The sequence below is a fragment of the Macrobrachium rosenbergii genome, chromosome 52, assembly GCF_040412425.1.
Source record: "Macrobrachium rosenbergii isolate ZJJX-2024 chromosome 52, ASM4041242v1, whole genome shotgun sequence".
In the NCBI taxonomy this organism is placed as follows: domain Eukaryota; kingdom Metazoa; phylum Arthropoda; class Malacostraca; order Decapoda; family Palaemonidae; genus Macrobrachium; species Macrobrachium rosenbergii.
Window position 1 is genome coordinate 7,181,296 of NC_089792.1, and position 18,793 is coordinate 7,200,088.

Genomic DNA, 18,793 nt, shown 5'->3' on the forward strand with positions numbered 1-18,793 from the left:
CATAACTAATGTATCAGGGATGACAATTGTGAAGGCAGCCACACTTCAATAACCACTTCAGAGACTTGCAGAAAATCCTTATCAGAATGTCAACCCACTTCACATATACCATTAACATTAATCTTGAAAGCTCAAAGTGCTCATTGATATTAAAGCTAACTCAGTTCCAAAAATTCTGCTACACAATCAACCAGGCAATCCCTAGTTCTCCCTCTCCTACTTCTTCTCGAGGCTTTCACATAAGTCTCTTTTCACTAATCTATCATCGTTCTCCTCCTTTCTAATCTGTGACATACTTTCATCTGCCTTTGTACTGAACATAACTTTTACAACCACTTCATGTCCCTACCTATCTAACCCTTGTATCCTTACTTACTTCACATACTAAGGAACTTTCAAATAGCTTTCTCCCCTTAAAATTTCTGTCGTTTTGACAACCAAATTTCCACAAAAACCCTCCATAAATTATAAATTTCAACTTTCATAATCTTTGTTACTTTTTCATCACAAAAACACTGAAGAGCTTCCATTCTCTAGGTCATGGTTTCTCCTCACTTCACCAAGGTCTATGAAACATGCTCCCAAAAACATATAAAGGTCTTCTACTTCTATTCTGCAATTAGTCATACTGGCTGACTTCCAATTATTTTCTGATCTCACTTGTCATAACATTCACTTCCATTTTTTCCCATTCATTCCACATCCCAGTAAATCCCATCTTTTAATTTCACAAATTTCAACCTAAATCCTCTCTTTTACTAAGACTACTTGCCACATTAACACTGAACAGGCAAAAATGTACTTATCAAAACTTTACTTCAGGACTATTTATAAACCTAACCAGTCATTATAATTACACACAGTACATAGATTTCCTTTCCACATCAATGATTCTGATTGCCCCATACTTCTCAAAACACATGTTTAACATTCCACTGAACATATTCCTGTCTCTATTACAACTCCTAAAGGCCACTATATCCAAAATAAATATTCCTCTATACAACAGCAACTCAACTTTTCAGACACTTTGGAGGTCTGGCTTCCTGATAAGTAACAAAGACCTTATAATATAGGCTATCCTTGAATATTTTTTAGATATCTTACAGTTACCAGTTATTCCACATAGTTCCCAGCCCAAATAAATTTGTACTTAAAAGTCATCATTCAATTTTAGAGATTTATATTAATGTGTATCACATCTTATATGGTAGCCTTGCAAAAAAGGCCTCATGACTAACAAGGTCATTGAATCATCTACTGCTGCTTCTCTCACTCAAGTCTGTGCTTGTCTTACTTATTTCTAAGTAAAATATTAGTACATACAGTCACCGCAAAAAAACTCCGAACATCCCATTTAAAATGATGAAATATGCGGTCGGACAGCTTCTGGGATTCCTGCCATGAACGGTTCGTACTTCCTCATTCTATCGCACCTTTGGCAGTGTCAACAATCTGGCAGCAGCGTCTCTGCCTCTTATCTAGACATCCAGGGTCTGAAAATTCGCAAACGATTTGAATGTTGACTCATTTTCCCCAGGCATATCCTCCTAATTGGTTACTGCTACATTTTGTTTAGTGATAATTAATCATAAAGCGCTTTGCACAAGAGTGCAGTTAGTTATAAATGATTTGTTTAACCAGTTCAGAGGTCTGGTTAAACAAATCATTTATAACTAACTGCACTCTTGTGCGCTTTATGATTAATTATCACTAAAAAATCCTTATCAGTTGAAAAGAAGACTGAGATTGTTATGTTATGGAGAGCTGGGAAGTCGATGAGAGCCATAGCAAAAGAGATGGGCATTGCCATAAGTACCGTGTCCATGTGGTGCAACAGCGCCAAAACGGCTGACTTAGAAACTGCACTGCAACGGAAAAAAGGCTCCGGAAGACCAAAAAAGATGACTAAAAGGACAGACAGCATAATGAAAATGACATTTTATAATAAAATAAGATTTTATATCATACTTACCTGTTGTTTACATATAGCTGTAATTCTCGATCTCGACAGAAAATTCAAAACTGGCGGTCCCGCTAATATATGGTCAGGTGATACGACTACCCCGCCTCTACCGGGTACCTGGATCCATTTCCATCAACAACTAATCATATTTTCTATGTCCCCTTGTCCCTTGGGAGAGGCGGGTGGGAATGTTTTATATGTAAACAACAGGTAAGTATGATATAAAATCTTATTTTATTATAAAAATGATATTTTAATGATAAAATAAAGTTTGTTCATACTTACCTGGCAGATATATATATAGCTGTATTCTCCAAGTCCGACAGAATTCCAAAAACTCGCGGCACACGCAGTGGGGCCAGGTGGTTAATACCCATTCCCCGCCGCTGGGAGGCGGGTATCAGGAACCATTCCCATTTTCTATTCAGATTTTCTAGTGCCACTGTCTCCTGAGGGGAGGAGGGTGGGCACTATGATTATATATATCTGTTAGGTAAGTATGAACAAACTTTATTTTTATCATTAAAATATCATTTTGTTCATGCAACTTACCTGTCAGATATATATATAGCTGAATCCCACCATTGGAGGTGGAAGAGACAGAATAGGATTTAGGAAACAAATATATGTAGGCGATTGACACCTTGGTTCCTTACTTGTTAGCATAGCTGACTTCGTGATTACAGTCACCAAGCCTGCTTCTGCTTTACTACAGTCTCCAGCAAGGTAGTGACCTATATAGCTGGTGAGTTCTAGATGATCTGTCCACGGGGCATGACCACAATGGGACTAGATCATAAGACCATACTGTGAGAGCAAAAGGAGCAACGACCAACCACCTGACCGAGAGCATCAACAGGACCTGCCAAGGGACGCCAGATCGGTGGGAAGTCCCCGTAACCAACTTACAGCTTCGACATGCCCTCTCCCTGGTCCTGGGAGTCCGACAGAGGTCCAGGCCTATGTTAGCATAGCTGACTTCGTGATTACTGTCACCCAAGCCTGCTTCTGCTTTGCTTTAGAGTCTCCAGCAAGGTAGTGACCTATATAGCTGGTGAGTTCTAGATGATCTGTCCACGGGGCGTGACCACAATGGGACTAGATCATAAGGCCATACTGTGAGGGCAAAAGGAGCAACGACCAACCACCTGACCTAGAGCGTCAACAGGTCCTGCCAAAGGGACGCCAGATCGGGAAGCCCCGTAACCCTCTTGCGGCTTTTCGACATGCCCTCTCCCTGGTCCTGGGAGTCCGACAGAGGTCCAGGCCTAATAGCGTTATGGGACCGATCTGACGTAAAAAAACAAAATCAAGATTAAAATATACTTCCTAACCTCTAAAGGATAGGATGAGTATCGCTCTCTGCCCGCAACACTGTGTCTGCAGAAGCGACAACAGGTCCTGCCGAAGGGACGCCAGATCGGTGGGAAGCCCCCGTAACCCTCCTGTGGCTTTCGACTTGCCCTCTCCCTGGTCCTGGGAGTCCGACAGAGGTCCAGGCCTAGAAGTGTTAAGGGGCCGATCTGGAGTGCGGAAACGTATGGTCCTAGCGAATAGCAGTCTTCGTATGTCGTCTTCACGTCCCGCAAGTAATGTGAAGCGAACACCGAATTGCTTCGCCAGAAGGTGGTACCCAGAAGATCGCAAAGGGACATGTTCTTCTGGAAAGCCACCGAGGTTGCAATGGCTCTAACTTCGTGAGCCTTAACTTCAAAAGACTCAAGTCACTGTCTTGAACGTCGGAAAGTGCGTCTAAAATGGTGCTTCTAAAAAGAACGCCAGTGCATTCTTAGAAAGAGGCAAATCCGGCCTCTTGACAGAGCACCACAGACTGTCCGAAGGACCTCGACTTTCGAGTCTTCTGCAAATAAAATTTGAGAGCCCTGACAGGACACATGACTCTTTCTGGTTCATGTCCGAGAATTTCCGTCATACCCTTAATCTCGAAGGTCCTGGGCCAAGGGGTAGACGGGTTCTCGTTTTAGCAAGAACATACGGCTTAGAGAACATACTGCATTATGGCCTCTAAAACCTACATGATTATTGATAGCCTGAAGTTCACTAACTCTCTTTGCCGTAGCCAGAGCAGTTAGGAAAAACCTTCCTTGTCACATTCTTGAGACTTCAAGAAAGAGGCTCAAGGTATTTGACATAAAAAATTTAGGACGACATCCAGGTTCCAGGGAGGCGTCCTGGAATGAGGTACCTTGACAGTCTCAAAGGATCTCAAGAGATCGTGAAGATCCTTGTTGTCGGCTGATAGTCTGAATGCAGTTAGACTCAGAGCGGGGAAGTTTTGAGGTACCTTTCGAAATGGGGCTGCCTGAGCAGATCTACCAAGGGACGTCCCCATAACCTCCACAGCTCCTGACATACTTCCTCGTGAAGGGTCCACTCGGTCGGTAGAAGCTGCCGCTGTCGACCGAGAAGGTCCGCGCGGATATTCTCCACTCCTGCAACGAACCTCGCAAGGATCGTGATCCCCCGCGCATGGGCCCAAAGCAGGATCTCCTTCGCCAGGGCGAACAGGGACCGGAACGAGTTCCTTCCTGTTTCTTGAGGTATGCCAGGGCTGTGGAGTTGTCTGAATTTACTTGTACGACTCGGCCTGACACTTGGCTCGAAGGATTGAAGGGCCAGCAGGATCGCCCCTAATTCCTTGAGATTGATGTGCCAGGACACCTGTTCCCCTCTCCAGGTGCCTGACACTTTCTCCCCTCCTAGTGTTGCTCCCCATCCCTCCCTGGGAGCGTAGGAAAACAACACCAGGTCGGGGCTCTGAAGGCATAGAGAAACCCCTTCTGCCAACCTCGAGGGGTCGAGCCACTACCTCAGGTGAATCTTGAAAACGGAGAGATCTTCAGGGTCTCCTCTAGATTCTCCTTGTCTAATCAGTTTTCCGCCAGGAAAAACTGAGCGGCCTGAGATGAAGTCTTCCCAGGGAAACAAACTTCTCCAGAGAGGAAATGGTCCCCAGCAAACTCGTCCATTCCCTCACTGAGCATATTTCCTTCCTGGGAAGGATGAGACTTTTCTAAGCATTGCTACTGACGTTCCTGGGATGGAAAAGCTTGAAAAGCCACTGAATCCATCTGAATCCCCAGATAGACGATGGACTGCATCGGGATCTGATGGGACTTTTCTTCGTTCACTAGAAGTCCTAGGGACTTTGTCAACTCTAAATTCGCATTCAGGTCCTCCAGACACCTTGACTGTGAAGAGGCTCGGATGAGCCAATCGGCCAGGTAAAGCGAGATACGAATACCCGCCAAGTGAAGCCATCTCGCCACATTTCTCATGATAATCGTGAAGATCATGGGAGCTGTGCTTAGCCCGAAGCAAAGAGCTCTGCATTGAAACACTCGTCCCCCTAGTACAAACCTCAAATACTTCCTCGACTGGGGATGTATGGGAACGTGAAAGTAAGCGTCCTGTAAGTCCAGAGCGACCATCGAATCTCCTGGTCTTAATGCTCCTAAAACAGACTGGGACGTCTCCATCGTGAACTTCTCCTTCACCATGAAGCGGTTCAGTCTACTGACATCAAGGACTGGTCTCAATCCTCCCGACTGCTTTGGAACTAGGAACAGTCGGTTGTAGAATCCTGGGGAGTCCAGCTCCAGGACTTGCTCCACAGCTCTTTCTCGAGCATTTGCTCTAATAGCTCGAAAAGGATCTGTTGCTTCTCTTGATGGAATGAGGACGACAGATCCCTGGGCGACGTGCACAGAAGTGGTGAGTCGAGAAAGGGGATCTTGTATCCTCTCTCGATAACTTCAAGGGACCAGGTGTCTGCCCCTCTTGCTCTCCAGGCTCTCGCAAACGAAAGAAGCCTGGCTCCTACAGGTGTCTGGAGGCGCTGCAAATCACTTCCTGCCCCAAGGTTTAGGCGGGGCTCTGCCTCTGAAAAGACCTCTACCTCGGGGAGAAGATATCGAGGAAGAAGCTCCTCCACGAAAGGGCTTCTACTTCCTGGAGGTCTGACCCGACAACGACATCAAAGGGACTGCCGGGCGTCTTGACGAGTGGGCCAAGAGGTCTTGAGTGGCCTCCTTAAAGCTGGAGGAGAGATCCTTGAACAAGGACTGGGGGGAAGAGATGGCTCGAAAACGGGGAGAACAGCAAAGACCTCTGCGACGGAGAAACTGACTTTGCAAAAGTATGACGCCAAAGGCATCTGGTGTTCCCAGGCGGTCACCCATCCAAGTACTGACCAGACCCAACGTTGCTTAACTTCGCTGATCGCACAAGAAGCGGTGCTTTCAACGTGGTATGGCCGTTGGCTGGTAGGGCCATAGGCTGTAAAGTTACAGTACAAGGCCCTCTTCTTCAAGAGGCCCGTACAAAAAGAGGGAAGCCAGTTCCTCTGAGCCATCCCTGACTGCTTTGTCCATGCAGTTCAACACGCTGGACAGCTCCCCAGGCAGATCGAGTCGGGACTCCTAATCCTGACGCCTAGAGCCCCCAATCACCAGTCCAGGAAATTGAAGACCTCCATGGTTGAAACAGTCCTTTCAAATGGTGATCCGTCTCCGACATAGTCCAGGACACTTTGGCCAGCCGACAGGAGGGACCTTCTAGGCGCGTCGACCAAGCTAGCGAAGTCTCCTGGGACAACGAAGGAACTCTTGAGCCGACGTCCTCCCGGTCTCTTACCACATACCTGCCTTGCCGCTCAGCTTGGACGGAGGCAGGGCAAAAGAAGTCTTGCCTTGGGTCTTCCTTCCTCCATCCAGGTGTTAACCTTCTTGAAGGCCTTCTTCGTCGCCAGAGACGAAGTCATCTTGACAAACCCCGGCGCTCTCCTCGTCTAGGACGAAGCAAACTGCGAAGGAGGAGGAGAGAGTGGCCGAGGGTTTGAAACTTGTTGCCAAACAAGTCCTTAAGAAAGGCCGGCTAACACCTGGTAGTCCGTAGACGAGGAAGGGGAGGCTGCTCAAGGACTGCAGGCTCCGACTCACAAGAGACTTCTCCCTCTTCAATGGGAGAAAACGAAGGCCTTGCAGTCCAACACGCAGATGGGATCTACGCTTCCCCGCAGACTTTGATTGCTCTGAAGCGTCACTTCGAGCAACCAAAGAGGCGTCCTCCCGAGAGTCCATCCGAGCGCCCTGCACGGCAGCGAGAGGAGCGCCCTGACGAGCAGCTACAGAAGCGCCCAGGATAGCTGCTTGCGGAGCGCCACGATGGCGGACCAGCCGAGCGCCCTGCACGGCAGCGAGAGAAGCGCCCTGACGAGCAGCTACAGTAGCAGAGCAGAAGCGCCCAGGATAGCTGCTTGCGGAGCGTCACGATGGCGGACCAGCCGAAGCGTCCTGCACGGCAGCGAGAGGAGCGCCCTGACGAGCAGCTACAGAAGCGCCCAGGATAGCTGCTTGCGGGCGGAGCGCCACGATGGCGGTCCAGCCGAGCGCCCTGCACGGCAGCGTCCAGAGGAGCGCCCTGACGAGCAGCTACAGAAGCGCCCAGTGGATAGCTGCTTGCGGAGCGTCACGATGCAGCAGAGCGCCACGATGGCGATCCAGCGAGCTGTGAGCACGACTGGGAGACGGCATGCTTGACAGAAAGGCCCCCAGTCAATATATTGTGAAATAGGCTACTTACTTGGGAAGTCTCAACCCCGCTTAGCCTACGAGTACTAGAATTTGGCTCGCCTAACGTTAGGCGGTAGATATAAATCAGTCTCGGCGAGATAAAACCTATTCTCGTCGTTTTAACTAAAATTATGGTAGGTTATCTCCTCACCCTGACTAAAACTAATGTTTGATACCGACCTGAGTAAATTATGGCATCTTTAACGTTTACCGTGCTACTTTGAACTCAAAGCGTTTGTTTACTTTTTTACTAGAGGCAGCCATTGCCTACGTGACGTCACTCTAGTCCCGCTGCTCTCGGTAGACTATCTCCAAAAACAAACCTTACATTTCCTTTAATAACTCCATAAGTGTTTGATTTTGTTGTAACAACATAGTTACGAAAACTTTATTGGACATATCCTCTTCAGCGTCCAATTACGAGTCCGTTTTCATGACGTGCACTTTGACTGACCCAGCGTTACTATTGTTTCTTCTTTATTATCGCTGACTCGCTCAATCTATGCACCTTCGCAATAGATAATATTTGTTAGCCATCTTCCAGATGCAAAAGGAGCACTATTAGTCCGAGAATGAAATCCTGAACTAATAAATTAGCAGGGTGGGAGGCAAAGTAAGCGATCATTTATCAAGCAAACCTGCCCCTACACCTCATGCATATAAAGTGAGGATCTACCAAACTTTCGGTAGCCTCACCTTAAACTCATTCACACAACATACTCTGAAGCTAGCATAACTAGGTCCAGACATCATCCAAAGAGCAATCAAAAGCAAATTCCACAAAAGCGTATGCCAATCCACAATCCAAAGACAAAAACCAAAAGTCAAATAGAATACTTAAGTGGAAAATAACGAGTTTTTACGAAATCCAAAGACGGAGGTACTGAAAACAGTTGTTGACAGTACCGGCGACAGAGAAAATCTGAATAGAAAATGGGAATGGTTCCTGATACCGCCTCCCAGCGGCGGAATGGGTATTAACCACCTGGCCCACTGCGTGTAAACTGCTAGCCGCGAAGTTTTTGGAATTCTGTCGGACTTCGGAGAATACAGCTATATATATATCTGACAGGTAAGTTGCATGAACAAAATGTCATTTTTATACACGAACTTACCTGTTGTTTACATATAGCTGATTGCCACATTGAGGCGGTGGGCATGGACAGCTGTAAGTGTTAAATGGAAAAAACCTGAGATCATCAGGCTAAAAAAAACGTCTTAACTTTGGATCCTTACCTGCTAAGGAAGCTGTTTCTGGTTACTGCCTCTGTAACCTGCTATCCTTAGTGCAACTGCGGGGCCTAGTAGCTCAGACGCAGGTTGCTATATGGAGAAAGGTCTGTTGGCCCAGCCGTCTTCGACACAATCAACCAAAGCATATAATGCCCCTGCTCAGGCGCAGTACTCAAAGCATCCACCATCATATCACCCAACCATAAAAACTCACACCAACCTATTAAAATTAGACCTACTAGGCCATCTAACCTCTTAGGCTCTAGTAGTCGACCAAAAAAAGAAACTTCTGCACCCAAGGAAACTAAGGAGAGGATCTAGAGCCTCTGGTTTCCTTGCCCATCACCGTGTCAGACGCAATAAAGGGGCCCAACGTACTGCAGTCTTCATATGTGGTTTGGATCTGTCTCAGATAATGCGAGGCAAAAACAGACGAACATCTCCAATAAGTTGAACTTAGAATGTCCTTTAAAGCCATGTTCTTCTTGAAGGCTAAAGAAGTTGCAATAGCCTAATTTCATGAGGCCTCACTTTAACTAAGGGGAAATCCACATCCCTTAATTCCTTGTGTGCCTCCTGAATCAGTTCTTTCAAAAGGAAAGCAATCCCATTTTAGATAGAGGTTCTTGGGGTTCTTAGTTGAGCACCATAAAAGATCATGAGTTCCTCTTACACTTCTGGTCCTGTCCAGATAGAATTTCAAAGCTCTGACCGGACAGAGAAGTCTCTCCGTTTCTCTTCCACTCAAGGAGGATAGGCTAGGAATGGGAAATTCCCTTGGCCATGGATTACTAGGGTTTTCGTTCTTAGCTAGGAAACCCAAGGTGAAGGAAACTACAGCCTTATCCGCACAAAAACCAATCTTTTGTCCAGAGCATGAATCTCACTTACTCTCTTTGCCGAGGCCAGTGCCAAGAGAAAGAGAGTTTTCTTAGTTAGATTCTATTGGAGCAGGAACTCAAAGGCTCAAAAAGATTTGGAGGTAAGCCACTTTAGCACCACATCCAAATTCCAATGCGGTACACGAAGAGATTTGCCTTTAGTGGTAGCAAAGGATTTAAGGAGTTCTGCAATATCTTTGTCCGAGGAAAGGTCTATACCTCTATTCCTGAAAACTGCCGCCAGCATACTCCTATACCCCTTAATCGTGCTGACAGCCAATTTCTTCTCCTTGTGCAGAAACAAAAGAAAATCCGCCACCTGGCTTAGAGTCGTAGAAGTGGAAGACACTCCAGACTCGGAGCACCACCCCTGAAGCGCTTCCACTTCGCTTGATAGACCTTTGTAGACGAGGGCCTGGTTGATCTAGCCATTGCCTGCGCCACTCTTCTAGAGAAGCCTCTCCTCCTGTAGAGTCGCCGAGAGTCTGAACCCTGTCAGATTTAGATCTGACGGGTTCCTGTGGAACTTTCTGCTGTGCAACTGGCACAGAAGGTCTGGTCTGAATGGCAACCTCCTTGGCCAATCCACTACTTTCTCCAGTAGCTCTGGAAACCATGATCTTCCTGGCCACCATGGAGCTATAAGGATCATTGACACACCTTTGTGTGCTCGAAACTTTTCAGGACTTCTCCCAGCATCCTGAAGGGAGGAATGCATAAAGGAAGAGACCCGACCAGTCCAGGAGCATGGCATCCACCGCTAATGCTTCTGGGTCTGGAACAGGAGAGCAAAAGAGAGGTAGTCTGCGGTTTTCCTCGTTGTAACAGGTCTAGCATGGAGTTCCCAAACCTTCCACAGGCCTTGGCAGACTTTCTGGTGGAGGGTCCATTCCGTCGGAATGACCTGGAGTGACCTGCTGAGGATATCTGCTCTTACGTTGAGAGCTCCCGGGATGAAGCGAGTTACTAGCTCTATGTTCTTGGTTGCCGCCCACAAAAGCAGGTCTTTTGCGATCTCGAACAGAGAGAAGGAGTGAGTGCCTCCTTGTTTCTTCACGTACACGCCAGAGCTGTGGAGTTGTCCGAGTGCACTACTATCTTTTGTTTTCCACCAGAAGCACTGAAATGTTCCAAGGCTAGATGTATTGCCTTCAACTCTTTCGCATTTATGTGCCAGTCCCGTTGGGATGAAGACCAATTGCCTGACACTTGAAGATCCCCAATGTTGCTCCCCAACCCTCGTCTGAAGCGCCGGAGAACAACATCAGGTCTGGGTTCCTCTGTCTCAGTGACAAACCTCGATCTAGTTTGCTCCTGTCGTTCCACCATGACAGGTCTTGTTTTTACTTGAGTGGATAGAGGAAAAACAAACGAATCCGTGTCTTTCTTCCTGTTCCAGATCTGCTGTAGGAAGAACTGAAGAGGTCTCATGTGTAGCCTCCCAGACTGACGAACATCTCTAGCGATGAGAGGGTGCCTAAAAGGCTCATCCATTCCTTGGCAGAACAAGTCTTGGCTGCCATCAGGTATCTCACTTTCAGCAGGCATTTCGATCCTTTGAGACGTCGGAAAACCTGAAAAAGAACTGAGTTCATCCGAACTCCCAAATAAGTGAAGTCTTGAGATGGAGAGAGTTGTGACTTTGGAAGATTTACTATGAGTCCCAATTCGTCGGTAAGAGAAAGGGTCCTTTGTAGGTCCTTCATGCATTGGCCTTTGACGGAGACCGGATCAGCCAGTCGTCGAGGTAAAGGGAAATGTGAATTCCCTCTAAGTGAAGCCATTTCGCAATTGGAGCCATCGTCCTTGTGAAAACTTGTGGGGCTGTTGATAGGCCGAAGCAAAGAGCCCTGAATTGAAAAGCCCTGCCTCTGAACACAAACCGTAGGAATTTCCTTGATCTCGGATGGATAGGTACATGAAAGTATGCGTCCTGGAGATCGAGGGACACCATCCAGTCTCCTTCCTTCAGGGAATTGATAACCGACTGTGTGGTTTCCATCTTGAATGGAGTTTGAAGCACAAATTTGTTCAGGGCGCTTACGTCGAGGACTGGTCTCCATCCTCCTGACGATTTTGGAACCAGAAACAGACGGTTGTAGAACCCCGGAGATGAAGGTTCGAGGACTGCTTCTATGGCTCCCTTTTGAAGGAGGGAAGTAACTTCCTCCTCCAACACCACAAGTTTCTCGAGTCCCTGGATGATACGTTGAAGTCTACTGGCGAAGACTTTAAAGGAGGATTCTCTGAGAAGGGAATGGTGTAGCCTTCTCTCAGAACGTTGATCACCCAGGGTTCTGCTCCCTTGGCCTCCCAAACTTGCCAGAACGACTGTAGTCTGGCTCCGACCGTTGCATGAAGGACCTTGAACTCATCGGTTGGTACCCCTAGCTTTCTGGGGATGAGAAGAGAATTTTCCTCTTCCCCTAGCACGGGAAAAGGGCCGAGAAGGAGTACCCCGAGAAGGCCTAGAGGATACAGGGAAAGAAGGCTTGGGTACTACTGGAGTAGTCGAAAACCTGGGTCTTTTCGAAGAATGAGCCAGTAGGTCTTGAGTAGACTTCCGTGAGAGAGCCTCCGAAATTTCCCTAACTAACGTGGCGGGAAAAAGGGATTCCTTAAGCAAAGGAGCAAAAAGAAGAGCAGATTTCTGGTTCCTGGAGACTCCTCTCGCGACAAACGAAATCCAATGTGCTCTCTTCTTCAAAATGCAAGGTAGCAGTCACTGAGGCAATTTCTGACGTTCCGTCCGTGATGGCCTTGTCCAGGCAGGCCAAAATAGCATCAAGATCTGTAGCAGTCTTGGGGGGAAGATCACAGACTTTCACTATCCTGCTCAAGGCTCCTATAGACCAGTCAATAAAAGAAAAGATCTCCAAGATCCTAAAGGAACTCTTCACCAGATGGTCAATTTCCGAAGACGAGAAGCCGACTTTGGACGAAGAAAAAGCTGAGCGACGGGCAGAATCCACAAGGCTGGAGAAATCCCCCTTGAGAGGAGGCAGAGTCTCCCATGAAAAGACTTCCCAGTCTCATACCACGAACGAGACTTAAAAGACAGATGAGAGGGGAAAACAGAAAGATGTTTTACCCTGAGATCTTTTCTTGCTCAACCATCCTTCTTGCCTTGAGAGAGCTCTTTTGCCTGAAACAGACAGGACCAGCTTCAGAAATCTAGAGGAAGGAGGTTTAAAATCCTTGGCAAACTGCGTGAGTCGGAGACGAAGGGAAGCTGGAGCAAAGTCTTCTTGAAAAAGTTCTTCAAAAAAGTTGTAAGAGATGCTTAAAGTTGGACGTAGGAGCAGACGGAACATCATCTACTTCGAAACATCGGAAACTGGGGAGAGAATCTCTGAAGCAGTTGGAGCACCATGAAAGAAACGTCTCCGGGAGCCAAACTTGCGTTATCCTCTTGAGTATCGCCGAACGTCACCGAAGGCGCCAAGAACCCGACCAGCGTCAAGTGTATCCGAAACATGAGCTTGAGAGGAGTCAGGAGCCTTAGAAGATCCGAGAGCCAAAGAGGCGCCAAAAACCACGGTAGCGCTAGAAGCGCAAACATTGTGCGCCTTTGGAAACGTGTTTTGGAGAGGCGCCAGCGCCAAAGTAGCGTCGTGGAGTGCGCCGGTGCGGGCGGAAGTGGCGCTAGGAGGCGATCGGAAGCGGAGCCAGGTGCGCGAGCGGAAGCGGAGCCAGGCGCGCGAGGCGAGCGAAGCGGAGCCAGGCGCGCCGGAAGCAGCGCCAGGTGCGTGGAGGGAGCAGAGACCGGAGCCTCAGTTGCAGAAGGAACCTGAAGTGCTGGAGCTTTAAAACCTTCGAAAAGTCTCAAAATCTTGTCCAATTTGTCCTCTTGCGAAGGGGGCCAGGAACCGGAGGCATAAAAGCCGACTTGGGATCCAACGGGAAGGAAGCTGCTACTTGCATGCTAACAGGAGGATCCGGCGCTCGCTTACGATCCGTAGAACGTACATCTGGACTGCCTGAAGAAGAAGAGATCTCTGGGCTATCCCAAAAGCTACAAGACGGAAGAGGAGAACGTGCCGAAAGTTTCTTGATAGGAACTTGACTTGGAGAGGAAGCTCTGCGTCTCTTCAGCGGCCTACTAGACTCTGACTGCTTCCAACTCCTCCTCGACGAAACAGAAGCACAAGAAGACACTTCCGCATCGCTTTTACTATAGCGAGCTGCAACAGCCTGGGACGCAACAGGACTGTTAGAGGGAGCAACTGCTCGTGAGCAGACCCCACTCGCCTCCCTTCGGCTTTCGGCATGTCTTCTCCTGAGCCCTGGGAGCGGACAGAGGCCTCGACCTAGGAGAGCGAGGGGGACGAACAGTCACCTCCTCCACAACACTATCACTGCAACACTTCCGATGTCTAGACATCGCACTCACATCCTGGCCAATCTTCTCTATCGCAGAGAAAAGAGCCGAAATCTTACCATCAAATTCTGCCCGAAGGTCTGACACGGTAGTGGGTTGGAAACAACAGGTTCCGGGGCAGGAATAGGAACAGGAGGGGTAACAGGAACAGAACAAGAGGCAATACTACTCCTACTCTGGGAGGAACTTCTGGCATGAAGCCTTACGTGCCCTATCTTTACTTAATTTTGCTTGATATTTAGCCAACTTTTGCCAATCAAGCACAGACAAAGACGAACATTCATCACATCTATCCAGATTCGTGCACAATTTCCCTCTACAGTTAGAGCAAGAAGAGTGAGGGTCTATGTTAGACCGAGACATTCTGAGTTTTACAACCCCCGCAATATCTAATTTGAGATCCTGAATCAGACATAACTAGAAAAATCTCAACCAAAGCCAAAAACAAGCCAGAACCGTCAACAAAAGTGGGTACTTCACCAAAGAAGAAACGAAAAGCACCGATGAATTTCCTGAAGAGGAGCAGACGACTAGTCGCCCGGCCCCGACAGAGAAAATATGATTAGTTGTTGATGGAAATGGATCCAGGTACCTGGTAGAGGGCGGGGTAGTCGTATCACCTGACCATATATTAGCGGGACCGCCAGTTTTGAATTTTCTGTCGAGATCGAGAATTACAGCTATATGTAAACAACAGGTAAGTTCATGTATAAAATTTATTGTTATGAAACACCCATCAATGCCAGCAGAAATTTTGAAATTAAAAATCCCATTTTACTTGGTAATGTATAAAGGTTGGTAAGAACTGTTAACAACATCGTTTGCAGAAAGAACTTGGTCAAATTTTCTTTGAGTTTGACAAGGCCAGGAAAAACTATTTTCTAAGGCTCAGAAAATGATCCCTAAAGAAATTTTGACAGAATATTTGATTGGACTGGAAAAGAGTTGTATTTAGTGATGAATCCTGTTTCTATATTGTTCATAGCGCTGGCAAGAGGGTAAGGAGGCAAAGTGGATCGAATTTTTTTGCAACAAGATACACAGTGGATACATGCGATCATGAAGTTTTCATGAAGAAATGGATGCACAGTATTTTAAAGATTTAGCTCATTCTATGCAAAAAAGATTAAGAGATGTACTTGAAAATAATGGAGGAATGTCAAAATACTGAGTAAAAGGTAATAAAGCAAAAACTTTGCTATTATTTTCCGTTTTTATAACATTGCTCTGATTTTTTTGCATTTAAATGGGGTGTTCGGAGTTTTTTTGCTGACTGTAGTTCACCGGGCAATGTTCATACTATTTACGACAATAAAAAACAGCTATTGGTTAACTTGTACTGAATTATCAGCAAGTTCCATTCTAGTAACAACTGCAAATGAAAATGTATGGATGAATTACACTCTGTACATGTAAGCAGTTACAAATAAATACCCTGTTTTAAAGACCACCTTTAATCTTGAGAAACTCAACAGTTGCAAACCACACTAGGTTCCTCTTCAGGTTTACTTTTTACAACTAAAAGGGAAACACTGAGAAGATACAAACTAACCTTCGTGCATCAATATTTGCATACATAGAAGGATTGGTAAATCGTGGGTTATCAAGTTCATTGTGACCCCAGCGTCTCCAGCACACCAGGTCCACAAAAACATCACGGAATTTCCTCTGATATCTCAAAGCTAAACGTGTAGCTTTTACAACTGCCTAAAAAACATTCAAATGCTATATTAACCTTTGCTCATATAAGTAAAAATAAAAATAAATTCTGTTTCACAGATAAACATATACAGTACTAACTTTGACAAGGATAAAGGTTACACTGAGTTGTTCATTGGGAGTATAAATAATTATAAGTTTATCTCTTGTTATATTTTGAAACACAATTTGAGTACTTTGTTACCTAAAATAAACATTGTAATGATGCCCATCATTAACTGTATATTTTCTGTAAAAGTAAATCACATTTATTATTGACAGAATCTACTACTTAAGCATATGCTAAAGGGAGTGTTAGTGTAATGCGCAAAAAAACCACACACTCACCTCTGGTTCATCACCATTTACATGAATGACAGGCATACCACACATTTTTGCCACATCAGTACAATAAACTGTCGACCTTGAGCGTTCTCCAGGAGTAGTGTAACCAACCTAGGAATAATATTAAAGGAAAAATTAGTTTGTTAGTGCACAACAAATACTAGAGCTAAGGATGATGGCATTACATATGCTCCCACATCAATGATACCAAGAAAAAATATGATCCATAGACATGTTACATGGACAGAGGAGACATTTTCACAACAAAATAAAAATTAATTAATCACCCTAGGGTGTAACATGTGAAGGCTAATTGAATATCTTCCCTAAAAAGAGAGCAAAATATTCATCTTACACAACAGCACCATATTCCCAAAACTAAGAGACTTGCTGAGGCCCCCATTTGGACCGATTTCATTCACAAGCAACTACTTAGGTATGAAGATCAATATTTTCATTATCTAATTTCTAGTAATTATCAAGGAGTTATCACATACCAGCAGTATTATTGCAATGTGGAATATTCCAAGCACTTTTTACTTTCTAATAAGCATTTCTGAGTTTCTTATAGTTTGCCCCTCTACAAGGAGTGGGTGCATTAGACTTTCAAAAGAGGGCACATATTCACTAACTGTGGTGCTTAAAGTAGGATACGGAAATTCTGAATATTAATAATTATTTTTAAGACTACCTATCTACCTGTTTTCAATTCCATGGCTATATTATGTCTATTCAGAGGTTATATATTTCAAATTTTAAATCATTGTCATTTTTCTTTTTCAAGATAGAGTATCTGGTTGGAGTTGCCATGCAATGAAGTTTAGAAGATTCCTTCCAGCATTAGCTTGAAGCAATGAAAGAAAAACATGGCTGTGAAACCAGAGATCAAGTAATATGATGCACGAGACAGATAGGTGAAGGGAGGTATTTAAAACTAGCCTTATGTTGCATCCAATTTCCTTAATTGCCTTTCTGAGTATTATCATTATTGTATAATTAAATAGTTTAATGAGACTACAGAGTTGAAATACTCTGGATGTTGCACATTCTCTGAGTGCAGTATTATGTTCTTCAGTTTGCATGGCCAACTTACTATTTCCTTGGTCACCTTAGCTTGGCGCATTTCTATTGTCTGTCTATATCCTGCTTTTAAGAGTGCAGATAGGCAGAAATTCATTTGTTTTGTTAAGTATGGGCTTGTGCTTGAGGATGAGCAGGGCCTCAATGGATGTGAGGCAGAAATCATTTGGTGCATTACATATGATTTTTGGTGTCTCAAATGATCTCTTCTCTGTTGGGTCTTCCTTTATGGTGCTAGATAAAATCATTAAGAATAGCTCTTTGGGGAGTCTGATGAAATGTTTCAGAGAGCACTCTCATGAGTGATTAACAAAAATACATGAAAATGAATGGGAAAGCACAGGAGCAGAGAAATTATGTGATAATACAATCCATGACAACAATTTACACAGTACAGCCTGAAATACCATTCAATATAACCAAAACATTGCATATGCATGAAGATGTATGTATACAGTATATACTCTACATAAGAATATAAATACTGTACACTAATAACAAACCAACAAAAACAAAATGTACAACAAATAAGTTTTTGGGAAGATGTAAGTAACAGTGGCCAAACTCCCTTACAATATATCTCATGGAATCCCTGAACTAAAAATTTATTTACAATTGGAGATCAATCATTCCGCACCAATGACAATGAAGGATTAGAGAAAGATGGAGCATTGGGAAAAATGAATAAAAATAAATTTAAAAGCCCCTTTCAGTAATGGAAACAAGAAGGTTGCACTGTAAAACTATCCAAGCATAATGGTATGTTTAGGTGTATGAAAACAGGACATCTAGCAAGTCTTTGAAAACAATGTTGAAGCATAATGGTATGTTTAGGTGTATGAAAACAGGACATCTAGCAAGTCTTTGAAAACAATGTTGAACTTCATATCTGACCCACCTGATTGTTAATAGATATATGCAAAGAACCGCCTATTGAGTAATGTGGAACATTAGACATTGCCAAAGTTTCTTGAATCACACCTTGACCAGCTAAAGCTGCATCTCCATGAACCTGGAATAAAAAAAATTTAAAATTAAGCTGTATTTACTTGTCCATGGAGACTATCAACATCACAGACAAAAAAGATATCAAATTCTATTACATATATACATCCCAATGAAATCCTGGAGGATTTGCATAATTCATAAAAATAATGAATTACCAATAAAAGAAATGATCTTATTTTTACAGGTTCTAAAATTTCTTCACATCACTAACCTGGATACAGACAACTTTATCTGATGGTAGAGGCAATTTTTCATTTTGGCTATTCTTATTTAAACTTCTTTCACGTGCACGACTTTTACCACATGCTACAGGATTAACAGCTTCAAGATGTGATGGATTTGGCAGCATTGTAACATGCAGCTTTTTTTCTCCAAACTCTAAATCAACAGAATTTACTGTAAAGAATAAAGCATTCAAATAAACAAAAACCAAATGTAGCACACAAAGTTAATGAAATACTAAATTACAAAACACTTGTTTCATCACATGCTTAGCCTAGATGTTTCAGCCACTTTAAAGGAAAAAAAAAAAACAAGTATTTCTGCAAATACACAGACAGATCTGAGTCTTGAAAGCCCTTCTTGAGGGAAAAATTTGGCTGGAGTG

At 44.7% G+C, this 18,793-nt stretch overlaps 1 protein-coding gene and 1 non-coding gene across 2 annotated transcripts in view; both read right to left on the reverse strand.

The window, feature by feature from the left end:
- LOC136833663 (2-oxoadipate dehydrogenase complex component E1) overlaps positions 1-18,793 on the reverse strand; it is a 155,795-nt gene that overhangs the window by 99,799 nt on the left and 37,203 nt on the right. Inside the window, exons 6-9 of the mRNA XM_067095831.1 lie at positions 18,398-18,582; positions 18,077-18,190; positions 16,102-16,209; positions 15,608-15,762 (exon numbers count right to left, since the gene is read on the reverse strand). Of these exons, the coding sequence (XP_066951932.1) occupies positions 15,608-15,762; positions 16,102-16,209; positions 18,077-18,190; positions 18,398-18,582 (562 nt within the window). The remainder of the gene's footprint in view (positions 1-15,607; positions 15,763-16,101; positions 16,210-18,076; positions 18,191-18,397; positions 18,583-18,793) is intronic.
- Positions 6,132-6,250, reverse strand: LOC136834015 (5S ribosomal RNA). Its single transcript, XR_010851649.1, has one exon. It is a non-coding gene; the product is annotated as a 5S ribosomal RNA (ribosomal RNA).